The sequence below is a fragment of the Pristiophorus japonicus genome, chromosome 16, assembly GCF_044704955.1.
Source record: "Pristiophorus japonicus isolate sPriJap1 chromosome 16, sPriJap1.hap1, whole genome shotgun sequence".
NCBI classification, from domain to species: domain Eukaryota; kingdom Metazoa; phylum Chordata; class Chondrichthyes; family Pristiophoridae; genus Pristiophorus; species Pristiophorus japonicus.
In genome coordinates, this window is record NC_091992.1 from 90,458,616 (window position 1) to 90,480,976 (window position 22,361).

At 46.8% G+C, this 22,361-nt stretch overlaps 1 protein-coding gene across 1 annotated transcript in view; it reads left to right on the forward strand.

Annotated features, from left to right (window-relative positions):
* The first annotated feature begins 19,372 nt into the window (after positions 1–19,372).
* The window catches only part of elac2 (elaC ribonuclease Z 2), a 58,549-nt gene continuing 55,560 nt past the window's right edge, over positions 19,373–22,361 (forward strand). Inside the window, exon 1 of the mRNA XM_070857557.1 lies at positions 19,373–19,673. Coding sequence (XP_070713658.1) covers positions 19,417–19,673 — 257 coding nt within the window. The 5' untranslated portion in view covers positions 19,373–19,416. The remainder of the gene's footprint in view (positions 19,674–22,361) is intronic.

Below are 22,361 nucleotides of genomic sequence, written 5' to 3' on the forward strand. Positions count from 1 at the left end.
ACCCGCATAAAGGGCGTGGGTAATATTGGGTGCATGAAAGTGATTGTAACAAAATCAGGCATTTTCAAACTGCAACTTATCGCCAGTGAACTCTGAGATTGGATTATTTTTTGCGCAATTATGACATAATACAGCTTAAAATTTGTGACATAATCACTGCAGTACAACAAGAATTTAACCTTTGATGGATTACAAGCACGTAAGACTCTAGCGCTGCACAATAAAATGTTCTCTCTCGGTAGGAATGTCTGATTGTAGCACTGTAAAAACCGCCTTTCCTTTCTAATTGGTCCATGATTACAAGTGGTATAGTCGGTGATATCATGGTATTAGTGGTCACATGGTTAAGAGAGACCAATCCGACCAATGGAATCATACAACAACAACTTGCATTTATGTAGCACGTTTAACGTAGTGAAATGTCCCAAGACGCTTCACAGGAGTATTATGAGACAAAAAAATTGGACACCAAGCCGCATAAGGAGAAATTAGGGCAGGTGATCAAAAGTTTGGTCAAAGAGGTGGGTTTTAAGGAGCGTCTTGAAGGAGGAAAGAGAGGCGGAGAGGTTTAGGCAGGGAGTTCCAGAGCTTGGGGCCTAGGCAACAGAAGGCACGGCCATCAATGGTTGAGCGATTATAATCAGCGATACTCATATACAGCAGAACAACACACAGACAACTACCACACCTACTGAAAATGTAAGTACATAAGAGGAAATAACCAACCTTGTAGCTGAACTCCAGGTTTAATTACAACTAATTGAAATGTTAACCAAGTTGAAGGTTTGGATTTGGTTTAGACATAGAAACATTGAAAATAGGTGCAGAAGCAGGCCATTCAGCCCTTCTAGCCTGCACCGCCATTCAATGAGTTCATGGCTGAACATGAAACTTCAGTACCACATTCCTGCTTTCTCGCCATACCCCTTGATTCCCCCGAATAGTAAGGACTTCATCTAACTCCCTTTTGAATATATTTAGTGAATTGGCCTCAACTACTTTCTGTGGTAGAGAATTCCACAGGTTCACCACTCTCTGGGTGAAGAAGTTTCTCCTCATCTCGGTCCTAAATGGCTTACCCCTTATCCTTAGACTGTGACCCCTGGTTCTGGACTTCCCCAACATTGGGAACATTCTTCCTGCATCCAACCTGTCCAAACCCGTCAGAATTTTAACCGTTTCTATGAGGTCCCCTCTCACTCTTCTGAACTCCAGTGAATACAAGCCCAGTTGATCCAGTCTTTCTTGATAGGTCAGTCCCACCATCCAGGGAATCAGTCTGGTGAATCTTCGCTGCACTCCCTCAATAGCAAGAATGTCCTTCCTCAAGTTAGGAGACCAAAACTGTACACAATACTCCAGGTGTGGCCTCACCAAGGCCCTGTACAACTGTAGCAAGACCTCCCTGCCCCTGTACTCAAATCCCCTCGCTATGAAGGCCAACATGCCATTTGCTTTCTTAACCGCCTGCTGTACCTGCATGCCAACCTTCAATGACTGATGTACCATGACACCCAGGTCTCGTTGCACCTTCCCTTTTCCTAATCTGTCACCATTCAGATAATAGTCTGTCTCTCTGTTTTTACCACCAGAGTGGATAACCTCACATTTATCCACATTACACTTCATCTGCCATGCATTTGCCCACTCACCGAACCTATCCAAGTCACTCTGCAGCCTCATAGCATCCTCCTCGCAGCTCACACTGCCACCCAACTTAGTGTCATCCGCAAATTTGGAGATACTACATTTAATCCCCTTGTCTAAATCATTAATGTACAATGTAAACAGCTGGGGCCCCAGCACAGAACCTTGCGGTACCCCACTAGTCACTGCCTGTCATTCTGAAAAGTACCCATTTACTCCTACTCTTTGCTTCCTGTCTGACAACCAGTTCTCAATCCACGTCAGCACACTACCCCCAATCCCATGTGCTTTAACTTTGCACATTAATCTCTTGTGTGGGATCTTGTCGAAAGCCTTCTGAAAGTCCAAATATACCACATCAACTGGTTCTCCTTTGTCCACTTTACTGGAAACATCCTCAAAAAATTCCAGAAGATTTGTCAAGCATGATTTCCCTTTAACAAATCCATGCTGACTTCGACCTATCATGTCACCATTTTCCAAATGCGCTGCTATGACATCCTTAATAATTGATTCCATCATTTTACCCACTACTGAGGTCAGGCTGACCGGTCTATAATTCCCTGCTTTCTCTCTCCCTCCTTTTTAAAAAGTGGGGTTACATTGGCTACCCTCCACTCGATAGGAACTGATCCAGAGTCAATGGAATGTTGGAAAATGACTGTCAATGCATCCGCTATTTCCAAGGCCATCTCCTTAAGTACTCTGGGATGCAGTCCATCAGGCCCTGGGGATTTATCGGCCTTCAATCCCATCAATTTCCCCAACACAGTTTCCCGACTAATAAAGATTTCCCTCAGTTCCTCCTCCTTACTAGACCCTCTGACCACTTTTATATCCGGAAGGTTGTTTGTGTCCTCCTTAGTGAATACTGAACCAAAGTACTTGTTCAATTGGTCTGCCATTTCTTTGTTCCCCGTTATGACTTCCCCTGATTCTGACTGCAGGGGACCTACGTTTGTCTTTACTAACCTTTTTCTCTTTACATACCTATAGAAACTTTTGCAATCCGCCTTAATGTTCCCTGCAAGCTTCTTCTCGTACTCAATTTTCCCTGTCCTAATCAAATCCTTTGTCCTCCTCTGCTGAGTTCTAAATTTCTCCCAGTCCCCAGGTTCGCTGCTATTTCTGGCCAACTTGTATGCCACTTCCTTGGCTTTAATACTATCCCTGATTTCCCTTGATAGCCACGGTTGAGCCACCTTCCCTTTTTTATTTTTACGCCAGACAGGAATGTACAATTGTTGTAATTCATCCATGCGGTCTCTAAATGTCTGCCATTGCCCATCCACAGTCAACCCCTTAAGTATCATTCGCCAATCTATCCTAGCCAATTCACGCCTCATACCTTCAAAGTTACCCTTCTTTAAGTTCTGGACCATGGTCTCTGAATTAACTGTTTCATTCTCCATCCTAATGCAGAATTCCACCATATTATGGTCACTCTTCCCCAAGGGGCCTAGCACAATGAGATTGCTAATTAATCCTCTCTCATTACACAACACCCAGTCTAAGATGGCCTCCCCCCTAGTTGGTTTCTCAACATATTGGTCTAGAAAACCATCCCTTATGCACTCCAGGAAATCCTCCTCCACCGTATTGCTTCCAGTTTGGCTAGCCCAATCTATGTGCATATTAAAGTTACCCATTATAACTGCTGCACCTTTATTGCATGCACCCCTAATTTCCTGTTTGATGCCCTCCCCAACATCACTACTACTGTTTGGAGGTCTGTACACAACTCCCACTAACGTTTTTTGCCCTTTGGTGTTCTGCAGCTCTACCCATATAGATTCCACATCATCCAAGCTAATGTCTTTCCTAACTATTGCATTCATCTCCTCTTTAACCAGCAATGCTGCCCCACCTCCTTTTCCTTTTATTCTATCCTTCCTGAATGTTGAATACCCCTGGATGTTGAGTTCCCAGACCTGATCATCCTGGAGCCACGTCTCCATAATCCCAATCACATCATATTTGTTAACATCTATTTGCACAGTTATTTCATCCACCTTATTGCGGATACTCCTTGCATTAAGACACAAAGCCTTCAGGCTTGTTTTTGTAACACCCTTTGTCCTTTTAGAATTTTGCTGTACAGTGGCCCCTCTTGTTCTTTGCCTTGGGTTTCTCTGCCCTCCACTTTTCCTCATCTCCTTTCTGTCTTTTGCTTTTGCCTCCTTTTTGTCTCCCTCTGTCTCCCTGCATTGGTTCCCATCCCCCTGCCATATTAGTTTAACCCCTCCCCAACAGCACTAGCAAACACTCCCCCTCGGACATTGGTTCCGGTCCTGCCCAGGTGCAGAACGTCCGGTTTGTACTGGTCCCACCTCCCCCAAAACCGGTTCCAATGCCCCAGGAATTTGAATCCCTCCCTGCTGCACCACTGCTCAAGCCACGTATTCATCTGCGCTATCCTGCGATTCCTACTCTGACTAGCACGTGGCACTGGTAGCAATCCCGCGATTACTACTTTTGAGGTCCTACTTTTTAATTTAGCTCCTAGCTCCTTAAATTCGTTTCGTAGGACCTCATCCCTTTTTTTACCTATGTCGTTGGTACCAATGTGCACCACGACAACTGGCTGTTCTCCCTCCCATTTCAGAATGTCCTGCACCCGCTCCGAGACATCCTTGACCCTTGCACCAGGGAGGCAACATACCATCCTGGAGTCTCGGTTGCGGCCGCAGAAACACCTATCTATTCCCCTCACCATCGAATCCCCTATCACTATCGCGCTCCCACTCTTTTTCCTGCCCTCCTGTGCAGCAGAGCCAGCCGAAGGTGCCATGAACTTGGCTGCTGCTGCCCTCCCCTGATGAGTCATCCCCCCCAACAGTACTCAAAGCGGTGTATCTGTTTTGCAGGGGGATGACCACAGGGGACCCCTGCACTACCTTTCTTGCACTGCTCTTCCTGCTGGTCTTCCATTCCCTATCTGGCTGTGGACCCTTCTCCTGCGGTAAGACCAACTCACTACACGTGATACTCACGTCATTCTCAGCATCGTGGATGCTCCAGAGAGAATCCACCCTCAGCTCCAATTCCGCAACGCGGACCGTCAAGAGCTCGAGGCGGATACACTTCCCACACACGTAGTCCCCAGGGACACCGGAAGTGTCCCCGAGTTCCCACATGGTACAGGAGGAGCATATCACGTGACCGAGCTCTCCTGCCATGCCTTAACCCTTAGATACCCTTAAATTGGTAATAACAATGCTAAAGTTCACTTACTGATCTAAAAAATAAAAAGAAAAGCTACTCACCAATCACCAGCCAATCACTTAGCCCATTGGCTGTGACGTCACTTTTTGATTCCTTTCTACTTCTATTTTGCTTTCTCTCCCGCTGTAGCTGCACCGGTACGCCTTTTATAGGTCGCTCCGACGCTGCTCCCGCCTCTCACCAACTGCCGCTGGCTCTCGATCTCCCGCTGGGCTTTTTATGGGTCGCTCCCGCCTCTCACCAACTGCCGCTCACCAACATGGGCCCTGGATAAGCCCGGGACTCCATTTATGAGCACGATAATTCAGCTGTTGAAACCTACTCAGTTCCAATTTTGTTTTTAAACAATGTCCATGCAACTAATATTACATACATTTTTATTTTAAACTACCCTTCACAAATAGCTGCAGTACTGTCTAAATCCTGCTGATGGCACTGTGGGACACTATTGCTTCTTACAGCACCACTAGCAGGAACTCAATGGTACTGCACGCTTTGTTCAATTGAAATCTTCACTCTCTTTCTCCTCGATTGCATACCCACAGTTTGCAGAATAATTTTGTAAACAAGGATTACCAATAAAAATGTTTGCATTTTATTTCACTCTTTAGAAAGGCAAAGAGCAAACCTACTTCATGGCTACTGTTTCTGAACCATCTGTTCTGATATACACACGGAGCACAATAATGCTGATTGAATCACTCTCCGATCCATTTCCCCTAGCCCTGAGTCCCTTTAGAGATATCGACCACCTTTCTTTGACTCCAATGGCTGTTATGCTGAAATCAAACTGTGAGTAAGGAACCTGAACACTACTATGCTTATGGAACAGAGTGTTGCTGTACTAGTGCACTCAATCCCCCGGGATGCCATTTACCCTCCACACCCTGGATTCCCCAACATGTAGGCCCATGCAGCAGTGCTTGATCTCCAGTTGTCTTGGTCCCCCTTGCCACTGGACCAAGACCTGGCTCTGCTAAGCCCGTGTGGTAGCCAGAGTGCAACGGCCACCCCACGTTAAAAGAACTCACGTGCAGGCATCTTCCACTCCATCTCTGTGGAGGCGGCGTTCTTCTTCTGATTTACCTTTCCAGAAGAAGGGTAACCACCACCTTGTTCTTTCAGCTGGCCTTCCCCTGCTCGCCAGGTCTCACTTAGGGCGGCAATGTCGACATCGAAGCGTCTGAGTTCCCCAGCAATGATGGCGGTGCGGCGTTCCGGTCTGTCGCTACGGAACCAGTGGGAACCTGTTTAACCTTCGGCACCTCCAGGCTAGATCTGAGTTCATCCCATCCTCCGTCATCGAACTACAGTACTTGTTTCTGCGCACATTCAGAGGCCGAACTCCAAGCCAAAGTCAACACCTTCACCGAGGCGTACGAAAGCTTGAGCCTTACACTAAACCCCGCCACACAGCACTGCCCCCTGGTCATCAAAATCCACGGTGTAGCCTTGGACAACGTGGACCATTTTCCATACCTCGGGAGCCTACTATCAGCAAGGGCAGACATCGACAACGAAGTCCAACACCGCCTTCAGTGTGCCAGTGTAACCTTCTGTCGCATGAGTAAGAGTGTTTGAAGACCAGGACCTCAAATCTGGCACCAAGCTTATGCTCTACAGGGCAATAGTGATACCCGCCCTCCTATATGGCTTAGAGACATGGACTATACACAGTAGACACCTCAAAGCGCTGGAGAAGTACCACCAGCGCTGCCTCCGCAAGATCCTGCAAATCCACTGGGAGGATAGACACACCAATGTCAGTGTTCTCTCTTAGGCCAACATCCCCAGCATCGAAGCACTGACCATGCTTGACCAGCTCCATTGGGTGGGCCATATAGTCTATATGCCCGACACGAGACTCCCTAAGCAAGCGCTCTATTTGGAACTCCGACACGACAAGTGAGCCCCAGGTGGGCAGAGGAAACATTTCAAGGACCCCCTCAAAGCTTCCTTGATAAAATGCAACATCCCCACTGGCCCAAGACCACCAAAACAGTGGAGGAAGAGCATCAGGAAGGGCGCTGAGCACCTCGAGTCTCGCCGCCAAGAGCACGCAGAAATCAAGCGCAGACAGCGGAAGAAGCGTGCTGCAAACCAGGCTCCCCACCCACCCTTTCCTTCAATGCCTATCTGCCCCACCTGTGACAGAGACTGTAATTCCCACATTGGACTGTTCAGTCATCTGAGAACTCCCTTTTAAGAGTGGAAGCAAGTCTTCCTCGATTTCGAGGGACTGCCTATGATGATGATGATTGAAAAATAAAACTAGATTGTCATTTCAAAACATAATCTTCAGAATCTCAAGCAGGCAGTGATTTATTGTTGCACCGGGACAGCAAAGAGCCAGTAAGATGCTGGTAGGCAGTAGATTTAGTGAAGTCAAACAAAGTGATTCAGCAGCCATGTTGTTTATATTACAAACAGCTTTTTACAGTTTGATAATTACCGATGGTAATGTCATGGCTTGAAAATTGCACATGCATCATCCTCTTAAACCTTTCAAAAAGATCTTTATTTTAGCATTTGCTCTTGACTTGCATTTCCTCCATTACTTTGAACAGACCAAATCGGCTTCAATTGTTGAACCTTTCAAAATAAATGCTTATTAAATGCACATTTGTTTGGTGGACATATTTACACATGGAGTCACAGTTCTATTTGTTTAGAATAAGTTTCTTATGGACCAGGGATGTAATTCAGAAAAGTGTAAACAGGATAGGGAAGAATCGGAGGCAGATGACACACCGGTTACAGGTAGGCTGGGTAACAACACTTTGAAAAATTGCTTTCTTTAACTCTGTGGTCCCCATCAGTTTTTGCAAGCATCCAACTTGTAAACACCAACAACAACTTGTATTTATATAGCGGCTTTAACGTAGTGAAACGTCCCAAGGCGCTTCACAGTAGTATTGTGAGATAAAAATTTGACACTGAGCCACAAAGGTAGAAATTAGTGCAAGAGGTATGTTTTAAGGAGCATCTTGAAGGAGGAAAGAGAGGTGGAGAGGTGGAGAGGTTTAGGCAGGGAGTTCGTTCCAGAGCTTGGGGCCTCGGCAACAGAATGTTTGAGTGATTATAATCAGGGATGCTCAAGAGGGCAGAATTAGAGGACATCTCAGGAGGTTGCGGGGCTGGAGGAGATTACAGAGGGGCGGGGCCATTGAGGGATTTGAAAACAAGGATAAGTTCTGGATATTCTATAAGTGGCCTTTAGTGGGATCTTGCAGCTTTTTTATACTTTAACTATGGGAGTTATGGGAGATAAATTGACGAACGAAGAGGTTTTGACTCCTGTTTATCATTATATATACTACAGGTAGTTAACGTACAGCAAATGAGACTCTACAGCAGGGAGAATATGAAGCACTGGTGCTTTTTCTGGTAATACAAATGGTGGCAGCCAAAAGTGCCCAAGGTAACAAAAGAAGCCATGGCTGCCACCAACCTGTCTCCCGCTCTCTCTCCCACTACCTCCCTCCCCCACTCCCTCTCTCCCTCACTCCTCTCTCCCCCACTTCCTCCCTCCCCCACTTCCTCTCTCCCTCACTCTCTCCCTCTCTCCCTCCTCCACTCCCTCTCTCCCCCACTCCCTCTTTCCCTCAATCCCTCTCTCCCCCTCTCCCACAATTGAAGTAGTCTTCAAAAAAGCTCCCAAGAATTCAGCTCTGTTTGCTGTGGATTGAAAAACAGATGTTTAAAAAAGTTTCAAAAAATCAGCATAATATTCTTCTCCTTTCAGAACAGACAGGAGTGTATTTTGAAAAGCCCATTCTTGATGGACCCAAAAGATCCATTATGTTTCTGATCATAAGTATCTCTGTAATACATACGCACACATATGTAGCTAAGCTAGTTGTTGTAACAATTTTAAAATGTCTTCTGTGATGACTTTCCAGGAAATAATACGCAACCCTTGTGTGTAAGTGCTTGATTCAATGGAGGAGTCACTCACCACTGTGTATTTGTCATGTATTTCACCATCTTGCAATGACTATAAGTATGTAACTGTAACTCATGCATACTGTACCTGTACCTTTGTAATGCACAACCTGACCACAGGGAGTGAGCTCCTCACCTGGGCTTCCAGGTATAAATGGGGAGGTCCCACCCAGGATCAGCACTCTTCAGTCCTGGAAATAAAGTGAAGGTCACAGAGTGACCGTGGCTGATATATCCATGCCTCGTGTGAGTTTGTAACAAGGTGCAGAGACACTACAGTATTGATTGCATAACAAATGTTAGAAGACACAATGCCCAGGCAGGTGTTAGAAATACTGAATGATAATGTTAATTACCTATATGCACAGTCTATTGCATTTGTGCTTATTATAGGCCTCTGTAATGACGATCCCATCAGGAGATCCTGTTAGCAAGACTCTGAGCTATTGTGGCAGTTTTGCCTTCTCCTGAACCTTTGTGAATTGTTTGAGACGTGATTCTGAAAGACTGCACTTGTGCCTTTGAAATCTATTTTTATTAATCATTTTGATCAATCGTGAATATGTCTTTCTTCTCTTCATTTATGCTAGTTTGGACATCAAAGGGAAGAGGGCTATTGGTTGGCAAGGATCCAGTTTACTGATTTCACTGTGTTGCTATGCAAGTTGGAGACAAATGATAGACTCCTTGGGGTTCTATGCTTGTGTAAAGCCTTTCATCATGGACGCATAGTTCCAACCACTGTCTGCCCCACCTGTGACGGAGACTGTAGGTCCCGCATTGGACTCCTCACTCACCTGAGAACTCACTTTAAGAGTGGAAGCAAGTCATCCTCGACTCCGAGGGACTGCCTATGATGACGATGATGATAGTTCCAAGTACTGAGGAGGCCTATGGAGGTGTGAGATCTTTTATTGCTTTTAGGTCGCATGATATAAAGTTAAGTAAAGTACCGTAAACTACTTCAGCTGCTGACTTGACCTTGTTCCTATTTAATCTGGCTTCTGAATATGTATTTAGTCTGAAATAATGGTCTGTCACTGGACATTTTCCATCAGTCAGACAGATCAGGCGTGCACTATGGTATCCTGTACTATTTCCTGTACTGTTATCTTAGAGTCTCACCATCTCAGACACTTTGCCCGTGAAGTTAGAGCCCATTCCAAATGAGTATGCATGCCTAGGGAAGCTAACATTTGCACAGAGTATGAATAAAATGCTGGGGAGCGAGGCTGAATTGTAACACTGCGCGTTCCCTAATACAAGGTATTGCAGCGAAAGGTTATATGCCAATCTGTTGATATACTATGCACAGGACTATAAGTTTCAGATCACTTACGAAAACTATCTTTTCTGTAAAGACCAATAGAGAGTGGGGCAGGACCCCAAATTGTGACACCTATTTCCCTGGAGGGTGTGGAGACCAGTGGGGCTCTATGTTGGTATTTTACTCGAGTACGATGCTGGCTGCCACAGCAGTGAGTTCCCATCACAACACACAATACTGCAGCACTGTCTCAGTGGATGAATTTCAGACAGTCTCCTTCCACTGGCAGAAGCAGCAGCACACACCCCATCGTATCGACTGTAGAGGCAGGGTATATTGCCTAGTATGCTGTTGCTGGGGTGATTTCTTTTTGCAATGAGGTAAGCTTCATTTATTTAAGAGACAAAATTCAGTGGCAGATGGTCTTTTTAATAAATAAAGTTTGCATTGAAAAAGCACCTTATTGTATCAAAACATCTCTAGGTGCTTCAGACGCAATGGAGGTAATTTTAAACCCCCCCCAGGACGGGGAGGAAGCGAGTGGGGGGGTTGAAAATTAAAAAAAACAACCTTCCCACTTCCGTTTTTAATGGAAGCAAATTGTGGGCGGTGTGGGTGACCAACCTGTTGTCAGAAGGTGGGTTGGTCACTAAAATCTTTCAAGGAGGCTGCCTGCGTCCAATTTAACTCAAGTTTTCCGGGCATCAGGAATCCCGGCAGATTAACGGAAGCAGACAGGGCTGGATCCATAAGGTAAGTGCCTATATTGCATTGATTATGTGCCAGGAGGAGCAGTAGTGCCTTCCCAGCCCACCAGGCTTACCTTGTAAAGGTGGTGCGATGAGCCGACCCCCTTCATGATATCCGGCTCCCCACCATCCCCCCACGATGTCCGACTATCCCATCACGCGATGTCTGACTCCCCCCACCCCCCCCACCCCCGCAAGGTCCGACCGCCCCCCCACCCCCCGCGATATCTGACTCCCCCCATGATATCTTACTCCCTCCAACCCTCAAAACTTAGATAAGTGCAGTGTTATGCATGTGGGCAGGGCAAATGCTCAACATTCATACATCCTCTAGGGAAAGGCATTAAAGATGGTGGAGCTAAAAAGAGATTTGGGAATTCTAGTGCAAACATCCTTAAAGGTACACGAGCAATGCCGTGCAGTGATAGCTAGAGCAAATAGGGTGTTGGGGTGTTTCCATAGGACAATTGAGAAAAAGACAAGGCATATTTTTTGGCTTTGTACAAGACCTTAGTCAGGCCGCACTTGGAATACTGTGTCCAGTTTTGGTCTCCTCACATGGTGGGTGATATTGAGGCTCTAGAAAGGGTGCAGAAGAGGACCACTAAACTAATTCCAAGTCTAAAGCATCTTAGTTATCAAGATAGGCTAAAAAAGTTGGGACTCTAAACATTAGAGCAGCGTAGACTTAGGGGCAATCTAATTGAGGTTTATAAGATAATGAAGGGAATAGACAGTGTTCCAACTAACAGTTTATTTCAATTAAATAGGTTAGGCAGGACCAGGTGTCACAAATTTAAGTTGTATAGGGCTAGATATAGGTTAGATGTCAGGAGCTGGTCCTTGCCCCAGAGAATAGTAGATGTCTGGAACAAGCTGTTGTTTTGTGTGGTTGATGCAGACTCACGGAATCCCTTCAAGTGAAAGCTGAATTTGTTTCTGGCTGGGGCGGAGATCACCTCTTACTGAAGGTAGGTAATGCAGGAAATTCAAAACCAGTGTGATCTCCTGGACTAGTTTTGATTGCCTAGATGGATCAGAGAGGAATTTCCCAGATTTTTTTTTCACAAATTGGTCTGGGTTTTTATCTGTTTCTTTGCTTCTCTCAGGAGATCACATGGTTTCGGGTGGGGAGTGTATATGTTGTGATACACAAGGTATCACAATTGTGTGGGACAGGGTCGATGGATCAGGTGGTCTTTACCTTTCCGTCATTGTTCCTACGTTCATAACCCCATATTTGCCATATTTTTATGACATTCTCTGTTTGCTAAGTTAACAGAGGCGCGAGTCCGGGGTCGGAGGCCTATAAAAGGCCCAGTGGCAGCAAGAGGCGTACTTGTGCAGCAACAGGGAGAAGGCAAAAAAGAAGTAGAAAGAAACAGAAAGGTGACGTCACAGCCAAAGGGGTAAGTGATTGGCTGGTGATAGGTGAATAGTTTTTCTTTCTTCTCTTCTATAACAGTGAGTAAACTTTAATATTGTTGTTGCCTATCTAAGGGTTAAGTCATGGCAGGACAGCTCGGTCACGTGTTATGCTCCTCCTGTACCATGTGGGAACTCAGGGACGACTCTAGTATCCCTGACGACTACGTGTGCGGGAAGTGTATCCGCCTCCAGCTCCTGACGGACCGTGTTGTGGAGTTGGAGCTGAGGATGGATTCACTCTGGAGCATCCACGATGCTGAGAATGACGTGAGTATCATGTGTAGCGAGTTGGTCTTACCGCAGGTGAAGGGTCCACAGCCAGATAGGGAATGGAAGACCATCAGAAAGAGCAGTGCAAGGAAGGTAGTGCAGAGGTCCCCTGTGGCCATCCCCCTGCAAAACAGATACATTGCTTTGAGTACTGTTGAGGGGGATGACTCATCAGGGGAGGGCAGCAGCAGCCAAGTTCATGGCACCGTGGCTGGCTCTGTTGCACAGGAGGGCAGGAAAAAGAGTGGGAGAGCGATAATGATAGGGGATTCAATTGTAAGGGGAATAGATAGGCGTTTCTGCAGCCGCAACCAAGACTCCAGGATGGTATGTTGCCTCCCTGGTGCAAGGGTCAAGGATGTCTCGGAGCGGGTGCAGGACATTCTAAAAAGGGAGAGAGAACAGCCAGTTGTCGTGGTGCACATTGTTACCAACGACATAAGTTAAAAAAAGGGATGATGTCCTACGAAACGAATTTAAGGAGCTAGGAGCTAAATTAAAAAGTAGGACCTCAAAAGTAGTAATCTCGGGATTACTACCAGTGCCACGTGCTAGTCAGAGTAGGAATCGCGGGATAGCACAGATGAATACGTGGCTTGAGCAGTGGTGCAGCAGGGAGGGATTCAAATCTCTGGGGCATTGGAACCGGTTCTGGGGGAGGTGGGACCAGTACAAAGCGGATGGTCTGCACCTGGGCAGGACCGGAACCAATGTCCTAGGGGGAGTGTTTGCTAGTGCTGTTGGGGAGGAGTTAAACTAATATGGCAGGGGGATGGGAACCAATGCAGGGAGACAGAGGGAAACAAAAAGGAGACAAAAGCAAAAGACAGAAAGGAGATGAGGAAAAGTGGAGGGCAGAGAAACCCAAGACAAAAAACAAAAAGGGCCACTGTACAGCAAAATTCGAAAAGGACAAAGGGTGTTAAAAAAACAAGCCTGAAGGCTTTGTGTCTTAATGTAAGGAGTATCCATAATAAGGTGGTTGAATTAACTGTGCAAATAGATGTTAACAAATATGATGTGATTGGGATTACGGAGACGTGGCTCCAGGATGATCAGGGCTGGGAACTCAACATCCAGGGGTATTCAACATTCAGGAAGGATAGAATAAAAGGAAAAGGAGGTGGGATAGCATTGCTGGTTAAAGAGGAGATTAATGCAATAGTTAGAATGGACATTAGCTTGGATGATGTGGAATCTATATGGGTGGAGCTGCAGAACACAAAAGGGCAAAAAACGTTAGTGGGAGTTGTGTACAGACCTCTAAATAGTAGTAGTGATGTTGGGGAGGGCATCAAACAGGAAATTAGGGGTGCATGCAATAAGGGTGCAGCAGTTATAATGGGTGACTTTAATACGCATATAGATTGGGCTAACCAAACTGGAAGCAATATGGTGGAGGAGGATTTCCTGGTGTGCATAAGGGATGGTTTTCTAGACCAATATGTCGAGGAACCAACCAGGGGGGAGGCCATCTTAGACTGGGTGTTGTGTAATGAGAGAGGATTAATTAGCAATCCCGTTGTGCGAGGCCCCTTGGGGAAGAGTGACCATAATATGGTGGAATTCTGCATTAGGATGGAGAATGAAACAGTTAATTCAGAGACCATGGTCCAGAACTTAAAGAAGGGCAACTTTGAAGGTATGAGGCATGAATTGGATAGGATTGATTGGCGAATGATACTTAAGAGGTTGACTGTGGATGGGCAATGGCAGACATTTAGAGACCGCATGGATGAACTACAACAATTGTACATTCCTGTCTGTCGTAAAAATAAAAAAGGGAAGGTGGCTCAACCGTGGCTATCAAGGGAAATCAGGGATAGTATTAAAGCCAAGGAAGTGGCATACAAATTGGCCAGAAATAGCAGTGAACCTGGAGACTGGGAGAAATTTAGAACTCAGCAGAGGAGGACAAAGGATTTGATTAAGGCAGGGAAAATGGAGTACTAGAAGAAGCTTGCAGCGAACATTAAGACGGATTGCAAAAGTTTCAATAGATATGTAAAGAGAAAAAGGTTAGTAAAGACAAACGTAGGTCCCCTGCAGTCAGAATCAGGGGAAGTGATAACGGGGAACAAAGAAATGGCGGACCAATTGAACAAGTACTTTGGTTCGGTATTCACTAAGGAGGACACTAACAACTTTCCGGATATAAGAGGGGTCAGAGGGTCTAGTAAGGAGGAGGAACTAAGGGAAATCCTTATTCGTCAGGAAATTGTGTTGGGGAAATTAATGGGATTGAAGGCCGATAAATCCCCAGGGCCTGATGGACTGCATCCCAGAGTACTTAAGGAGGTGGCCTTGGAAATAGCGGATGCATTGACAGTCATTTTCCAACATTCCATTGACTCTGGATCAGTTCCTATTGAGTGGAGGGTAGCCAATGTAACCCCACTTTTTAAAAAAGGAGGGAGAGAGAAAACAGGGAATTATAGACCGGTCAGCCTGACATCGGTAGTGGGTAAGATGATGGAATCAATTATTAAGGATGTCATAGCAGCGCATTTGGAAAGAGGTGACATGATAGGTCCAAGTCAGCATGGATTTGTGAAAGGGAAATCATGCTTGACAAAACTTCTGGAATTTTTTGAGGATGTTTCCAGTGGAGTGGACAAGGGAGAACCAGTTGATGTGGTATATTTGGACTTACAGAAGGCTTTCGACAAGGTCCCACACAAGAGATTAATGTGCAAAGTTAAAGCACATGGGATTGGGGATAGTGTGCTGACATGGATTGAGAACTGGTTGTCAGACAGGAAGCAAAGAGTAGGAGTAAATGGGTACTTTTCAGAATGGCAGGCAGTGACTAGTGGGGTACCGCAAGGTTCTGTGCTAGGGCCCCAGCTGTTTACACTGTACATTAATGATTTAGACGAGGGGATTAAATGTAGTATCTCCAAATTTGCGGATGACACTAAGTTAGGTGGCAGTGTGAGCTGCGAGGAGGATGCTATGAAGCTGCAGAGCGACTTGGATAGGTTAGGTGAGTGGGCAAATGCATGGCAGATGAAGTATAATGTGGATAAATGTGAGGTTATCCACTTTGGTGGTAAAAACAGAGAAACAGACTATTATCTGAATGGTGACAGATTAGGAAAAGGGGAGGTGCAACGAGACCGGGGTGTCATGGTACATCAGTCATTGAATGTTGGCATGCAAGTTCAGCAGGCGGTTAAGAAAGCAAATGGCATGTTGGCCTTCATAGCGAGGGGATTTGAGTACAGGGGCAGGGAGGTATTGCTACAGTTGTACAGGGCATTGGTGAGGCCACACCTGGAGTATTGTGTACAGTTTTGGTCTCCTAACCTGAGGAAGGACATTCTTGCTATTGAGGGAGTGCAGCGAAGGTTCACCAGACTGATTCCCGGGATGGTGGGACTGACCTATCAAGAAAGACTGGATTAACTGGGCTTGTATTCACTGGAGTTCAGAAGAATGAGAGGGGACCTCATAGAAACTTTTAAAATTCTGATGGGTTTAGACAGGTTAGATGCAGGAAGAATGTTCCCAATGTTGGGGAAGTCCAGAACAGTCTGAGGATAAGGGGTAAGCCGTTTAAACCGAGATGAGGAGGAACTTCTTCACCCAGAGAGTGGTGAACCTGTGGAATTCTCTACCACAGAAAGTTGTTGAGGCCAATTCTCTAAATATATTCAAAAAGGAGTTAGATGTAGTCCTTACTACTAAGGGGATCAAGGAGTATGGTGAGAAAGCAGGAATGGGGTACTGAAGTTGCTTGTTCAGCCATGAACTAATTGAATGGCGGTGCAGGCTAGAAGGGCCGAATGGCCTACTCCTGCACCTATTTTCTATGTTTCTATGTTCACCAGTTTACTTTAAATGGGTTAACATTAAATTAGTGGAGTGTCATGTGTATGGTTTAAACATTTGTCCATTGTTATTGTCAGAAGTAATTTCCAGACTCTTGTATTTTGAGGTTTCAAAGAATGAACATGTCTGAAACGCACAGCAGGTTGATCAGTATCTCAAAGAGGAAAAAACAGATTAATGTTTGGGTGTGGCTGTTCACAAGAACTCATTTCTAAGACTTTATTTCAATGATATCAACTTCCTTTCTGAAAATACATACAAATTAAAAAACAACTAATTTAAAATAGTTATATCACCATAACCTCAACTCAAGTAATCTCCTGGTGTGTTACAGTGTCAGGGACAGGGACAGATGTAATATTGTGAAATTTTCGACTTGCACTCCTGGCTGGCCTCCAACGTTCTACCCTGTTAACTTGAGGTCAATCAAAACTCTGCTGCCCGTATACTAACTCACACCAAATCCTGTTTACCCATCACCCCTGTTCTTGCTGAACTACATTGGCTCCCGGCAATGCTGCGATTTAAAAATTCTCATCCTTGTTTTCAAATCCCTCCATGACCTCACCCCTCCCTACCTCTGTAATCACCTCCAGCCCCACAACCCTCCGAGATATCTGCGCTCCTCTAATTCTCGCACATCCCAGTTTTAATCGCTCCACCATTGGTGGCCATGCCTTCAGCTGCCAAGGCCCCAGGCTCTGGAATTCCCTGCCTAAATCTCTCTTTCCTCCTTTTAAGTCGCTCCTTAAAACCTACCTCTTTGACCAAGCTTTGGGCCATGTCCCCGAATATCTCCTTATGTGGCTCGGTGTCAAATTTTGTTTTATAACGTTCCTGTGAAGTGCCTTGGGTCATTTTACTACGTTAAAGGCGTTATTTAAAATAAGGTGTTATTGTTATTGCGGTGAACAGTATGTATTACTGGTTGGTATTGTAAAAAGTTTTCATGCACAAATTAACATGTCGTATCTGTGGTGCGACTCCTGATGAACAGTTGTACAAAAGTCCACGCAGCGACTTTTATTTTCAAACTAAAAATATTTGTAAAACTTTAAAAATGAAGATCTAACTTGTTCGAAGCTAAGTTCTGTCCAAGTGCCGCCCAAAGGACCACTGAGATACCTGATGGTGCTTTGGGTGGGAATTTTGTGAAAACGTCATTGAAAGACCGCCCGACAGCAAAAAAATGACTTGCGTTGTGAATCTGGGCTGCAGCAGGTGGGAGCTCCCAATCTCGGCGGCAAATGCAATCCTCGTCAAAGTGCCGCCGAGGATTGAGTCGGGCCTAGGGGGAGGGGGGCACATAAAAATTAAAATTTTCCACCAAAACAAAATCCACTGGAACACCTTCAGGGACCCCATCCACATAAATCGCTGAAAATAAAAGAAGTTCACTAACCTTTTTTTGCAGGTCTTCATACTTACCGTTGGGGTTAGATCTGCCTTCACTCATTGGCCCTTCCCCCTGCTGCCACCGACTCCCGCCTGCACCAATCTGGCAGCTCAGCGGACGGGAGGATACTTACGCGCCTTGCACACCAGCGGCCATCAGCCGTCAGCGGGCGGTTCCCAGCGGTGCTCTCCGCCCGCTGGCAGAAGGCCTCCACGAAAATGGCACCGAGGGGAGACCGTGGGCGGTAGATTCGGGCCCTAAATGTTTAACGGCTATACCAACTAGAAAATAAATCGCACACCTTCAGCACTCAGATTCCCATTCAATAATTGTCGCATCAACCATTGCTGCAACCTGAGCTTTTTTAATTAACTTTAGCTTTGTGGTGGAATGTTGAGTATACCTGCAGCTTAAATTATGATAAACCCATGTCCCCCTGTGCTTTCACCACAAGTCTTTGGGCTAGAAATCCGGCTCTTGGTGCTAATTGTATTTTTTCGCTCAAATTATCGTTCTGGCAACGCTATCGCTATGAGGCAGTAAATTCGAGCTTCAATTTGCGCAGTGGTAAAAATCAGCGTTACACGAGGATTCGTAGCGCAAACCGCGAATTTTGTGCAACTTTACTCCGAGGCCAATACCAGGCCTGAGGAGGGGGAAAAACACCAAAAAATAAATTGCAAAAAACAAAAAATAAAAAAAATCACAATCATTCACAGGACACTTAACTAGCGAATCGCTGCAAAATAATTAAAAATAAAAACTTGAACTTACTTTTTTTTGCAGGTTGTCATACTTACCGCTGATCCAAAGGCTGCAACACAGCTTTTTCCTTGGCGTTTTTTTTTCGCCCTAAATACGGGTGTGTCACAGTGAGGCAAATTTTTGGCGAAAGCCATATTTCGAGTCTTGCACGGTGGCGCTCCTCTCTCCAAGGGTATTTGAAAACCGCCTGCACAAGACTTCTCCGAATTTCCCGACACACCACTTTTCGCCCAAAATGGCGAAATGTTGCCGAAAAACCGGTCGCAAGTTTGGCAAATTTTTAGCCCCTAAGCTTGTGTTTGCTGTCATAGAACCTATACTCAGGGTTGTTTTGAGCTGCCAGATTTTTGGGGACTGGGCCAAGCCCTTTTTTTGTGGAAAGGTTGGCATGCAGAGTTCAGTTTGCAACAAATTACTTGCACTGCGTTGCTTTATTAGAGCCAGTTTACTTTACAAAGGTTGGCAAATTGGATTGCTCACACGTTGGCTTGGCTTGTCAGTTTGACTACTGGCACGTCGCTTCGGTTTGCAGTGGTTGGCATCTTTTTTTTCCCACTCACATTTGGCCCTGATTCTTGTTTTATTAGGACCAGTCCAATTTACAGTGGTTGTCAGTTTGATGCCTGGCTCTCTGCAAGGGTTGGCATTGCTTTGCACACATTGCTTTGATTTATTGGGTGGTGGAGGAGCAATTTAGGTTTTGCAATCTTGAATGCAAATCTTGTTTTGAAATGTGTGTGTGTGTGTGTGCGTGGGGGGGTTAATGTTATGCGTTGCACTCGGAAGCTCTTTGCTGGGAGGCGGGGACTAAATGCACCAGAAGTGGTCAGAAAGCAGCGACGGAAACCTGAACAAGAGCGAGGGCGAGCTGTGAGCTGTTTTTTTTTTGGATGTTGGTGGCCGGGCTGTACCGACTGGTTGCGCGGACCCTGCGCTGCTCCCTGCCCCCTGCACCCAGCGCCAGCATGTCCCAGGCTCCGGCCGGCAGGAGGGAGAAGCCGCCCAAGGACACCCTGCGCCACATCAAGTCCCGGGAGAAGCGCAGGCGGCTGGACACGCATGGACCGTCCACCGTCTACCTGCAGGTGGTGGGCTCCGGCAGCAGGGAGGCGGGCGCCTCGCTCTATGTCTTCTCCGAGTATAATCGGTAAATGCTGACACTTCTTGCAATTTCAACCCCTTTCTGTTGTTCGTTCGCCCCTTGCTTAGCCTGGGTTCTGTGTCTGCCTGTTAAATATCGTCTTCTTAGGCGGTCCCTCCAGTCGAGGAAGACTTGCTTCCACTCTAAAAGTCAGTTCTCAGGTGGCTGAACAGTCCCAGTATGGGAATTACAGTCTGTCACAGGTGGGACAGACAGTGCTTGAAGGAAAGGGTGGGTGGGACTGGTTTGCCGCACGCTTCTTCCACTGCATGCTCTCGGCGATGAGACTCGAGTTGCTCAGCGCCCTCCCGGTTGCACTTCCTCCACTTGATAGTGGACCAATCCCCAACCCCTTCCTTGTCTTTCATCATCATCATGGGCAGTCCCTCGAAATGAGGATGACTTGCTTCCACGCCAAAAGGGGATGAGTTCACAGGTGTTTCAATGAAGGACCTAATATTCCAGGTCCTGAACTACATCTTGAAGGGTGGAAGGTGCCTGTCAAGCCCATGTGGTTGCACACCAGCCACCACACGGGCTTGACAGAGCTAGGTCTTGGTCCAGTGGTAACGGTTAACCAAGACGACTGGAGGCCTGCTGTGCTGCACAGACCCAGTGCGCGCACATATCGCAGTGTGGGATGGCCCGTGCTGCCCCTGGGCCCTCGCCTCTTCCGGGCCCCAATCACGTCGCTCTGCAATCTCTCGCCGCTCCTGCTGTACCTGCCCACGCTCCAATCACCGACCTGGGTTATGGTGACTTCCAATCCAGTCGCCGTCTTCACGGACTGTCTCGCGCTGTACCCTGCAGTGGTATGCCGCCACACTGCTCCCAGGCCACCGCTCCCTCCAAGGCCCCGACCTGCCTCCGATGCTCCACGACCAGCGTGGGAACATCAGCGGCAGGTCGGGGCCTTAAAAGGAGCGGCCTGAGAGCAGCGCGGCAGTCCCTACCATCAACATCCTGGGCGGGGGTCACCATTAACTTAACTGGACCAGCCACATAAATGCTGTGGCAACAAGAGCAGGTCAGAGGCTGGGTATTCTACGGCGAGTGTCTCACCTCCTGGCTCCCCATTTCCAAATCCTCTCCATGTGATCCTTATTTGATAGTGGAACAATCCCCAACTCCTTCCTTGTCCTTCATCATCATCATTAGAAACACAGAAATTTACAGCGCAGAAAGAGGTCATTTCGGTCCATCGTGTCCGCACCGGCCAACAAAGAGCCCCACAGCCCTTGGTCAGCAGCCCTAATGGTTACATATAAAGGCAAAGAGCACCCAGTCCAACCAGTCCGCCTCACCACAACTGCGACACCCCTTAATACTGAAACATTCTCCGCTCCACCCCAACCGGAGCCATGTGATCTCCTGGGAGAAGCAAAAACCAGATTAAAAACTCAGGCAGTCCCTCGGAATCGAGCAAGACTTGCTTCCACTCAGTGAGTTCTCAGGTGGCTGTACAGTCCCATGCGGGAATCACAGTCTCTAACAGGTGGGACAGACAGTGGTGGGGAGTTTGGATTTACTGCACGCTCTTTCCGCTGCCTGCACTTGATTTCTGCATGCTCTCGACGACGAAACTCGAGGTGCTCAGCGCCCTCCCGTATGCACTTCCTCCACTTAATGGTAGTCTACTTGATAGTAGACCAATCCCCTGCCCCTTCCTCGTCTTTCAACATCATAGGCAGTCCCTCGAAATGAGGATGACTTGCTTCATCGCCAAAAAGGGATGCGTTCACAAGTGTTTCAATGACGGACCTAATATTCCAGGTCCTGAACTACATCCTGAAGGGTGGAAGGTGCCTGTGCGTGAATTTTTTTAACGTGTGGTGGCCGTTGCACACCAGCCACCACACGGGCTTAACAGAGCTAGGTCTTGGTCCAGTGGCAAGACGACTAGAGACCTGCTCTGCTGCACGGACCTAATGTGCACACATATTGCAGTGTGGGCTGGCCTGCGTCTCTCCTGGGCCCTGATAACGTCGCTCCACGATCTCTCCTGCTAAATGTGTACAATTGCCAAATATGTGATCCATATTTGATAGACCAATACCCAACCCCTTCCTTGTCCTTCATCATCATCATAGGCAGTCCCTCGGAATCGAGGAAGACTTGCTTCCATTCTAAAAGTGAGTTCTCAGGTGGCTGTACAGTCCCATGTGGGAATTACAGTCTCTGTCACAGGTGGGACAGACAGTGATTGAAGGAAAGGGTGGGTGGGGAGTCTGGTTTGCCACACGCTCCTTCCACTGCCTGCGCTTGTCCTCCACATGCTCTCGGCGACGAGACTCGAGGTGCTCACTGTGCTCCCTGATGCTCTTCCTCCACTTTGTGTGGTCTTGGGCCAGGGATTCCCGGGTACCAGTGGGGATGTTACGCTTTATCAAGGAGGCTTTGAGGGTGTCCTTGAAACGTTTCCTCTGCCCACCTGGGGCTTGCTTGCCATGTAGGAGTTCTGAGTAGAGCGCTTGCTTGGGGAGTCTCGTGTCGGGCATGCGGATGATGTGGCCCGCCCAATGGAGCTGGTCGAGTGTGGTCAGTGCTTCGATGCTGGGTTAGTGGCCTGATCCTTACTGTTGCCATCAGCATACCCTTCAATTTTAGTTGCTAAAATTATGTCTGATTTGGGACTGCAGTTTTATACTCAAATCTAAGAAAACGAATATCAAACAAAATGATGCATGGCTTGTA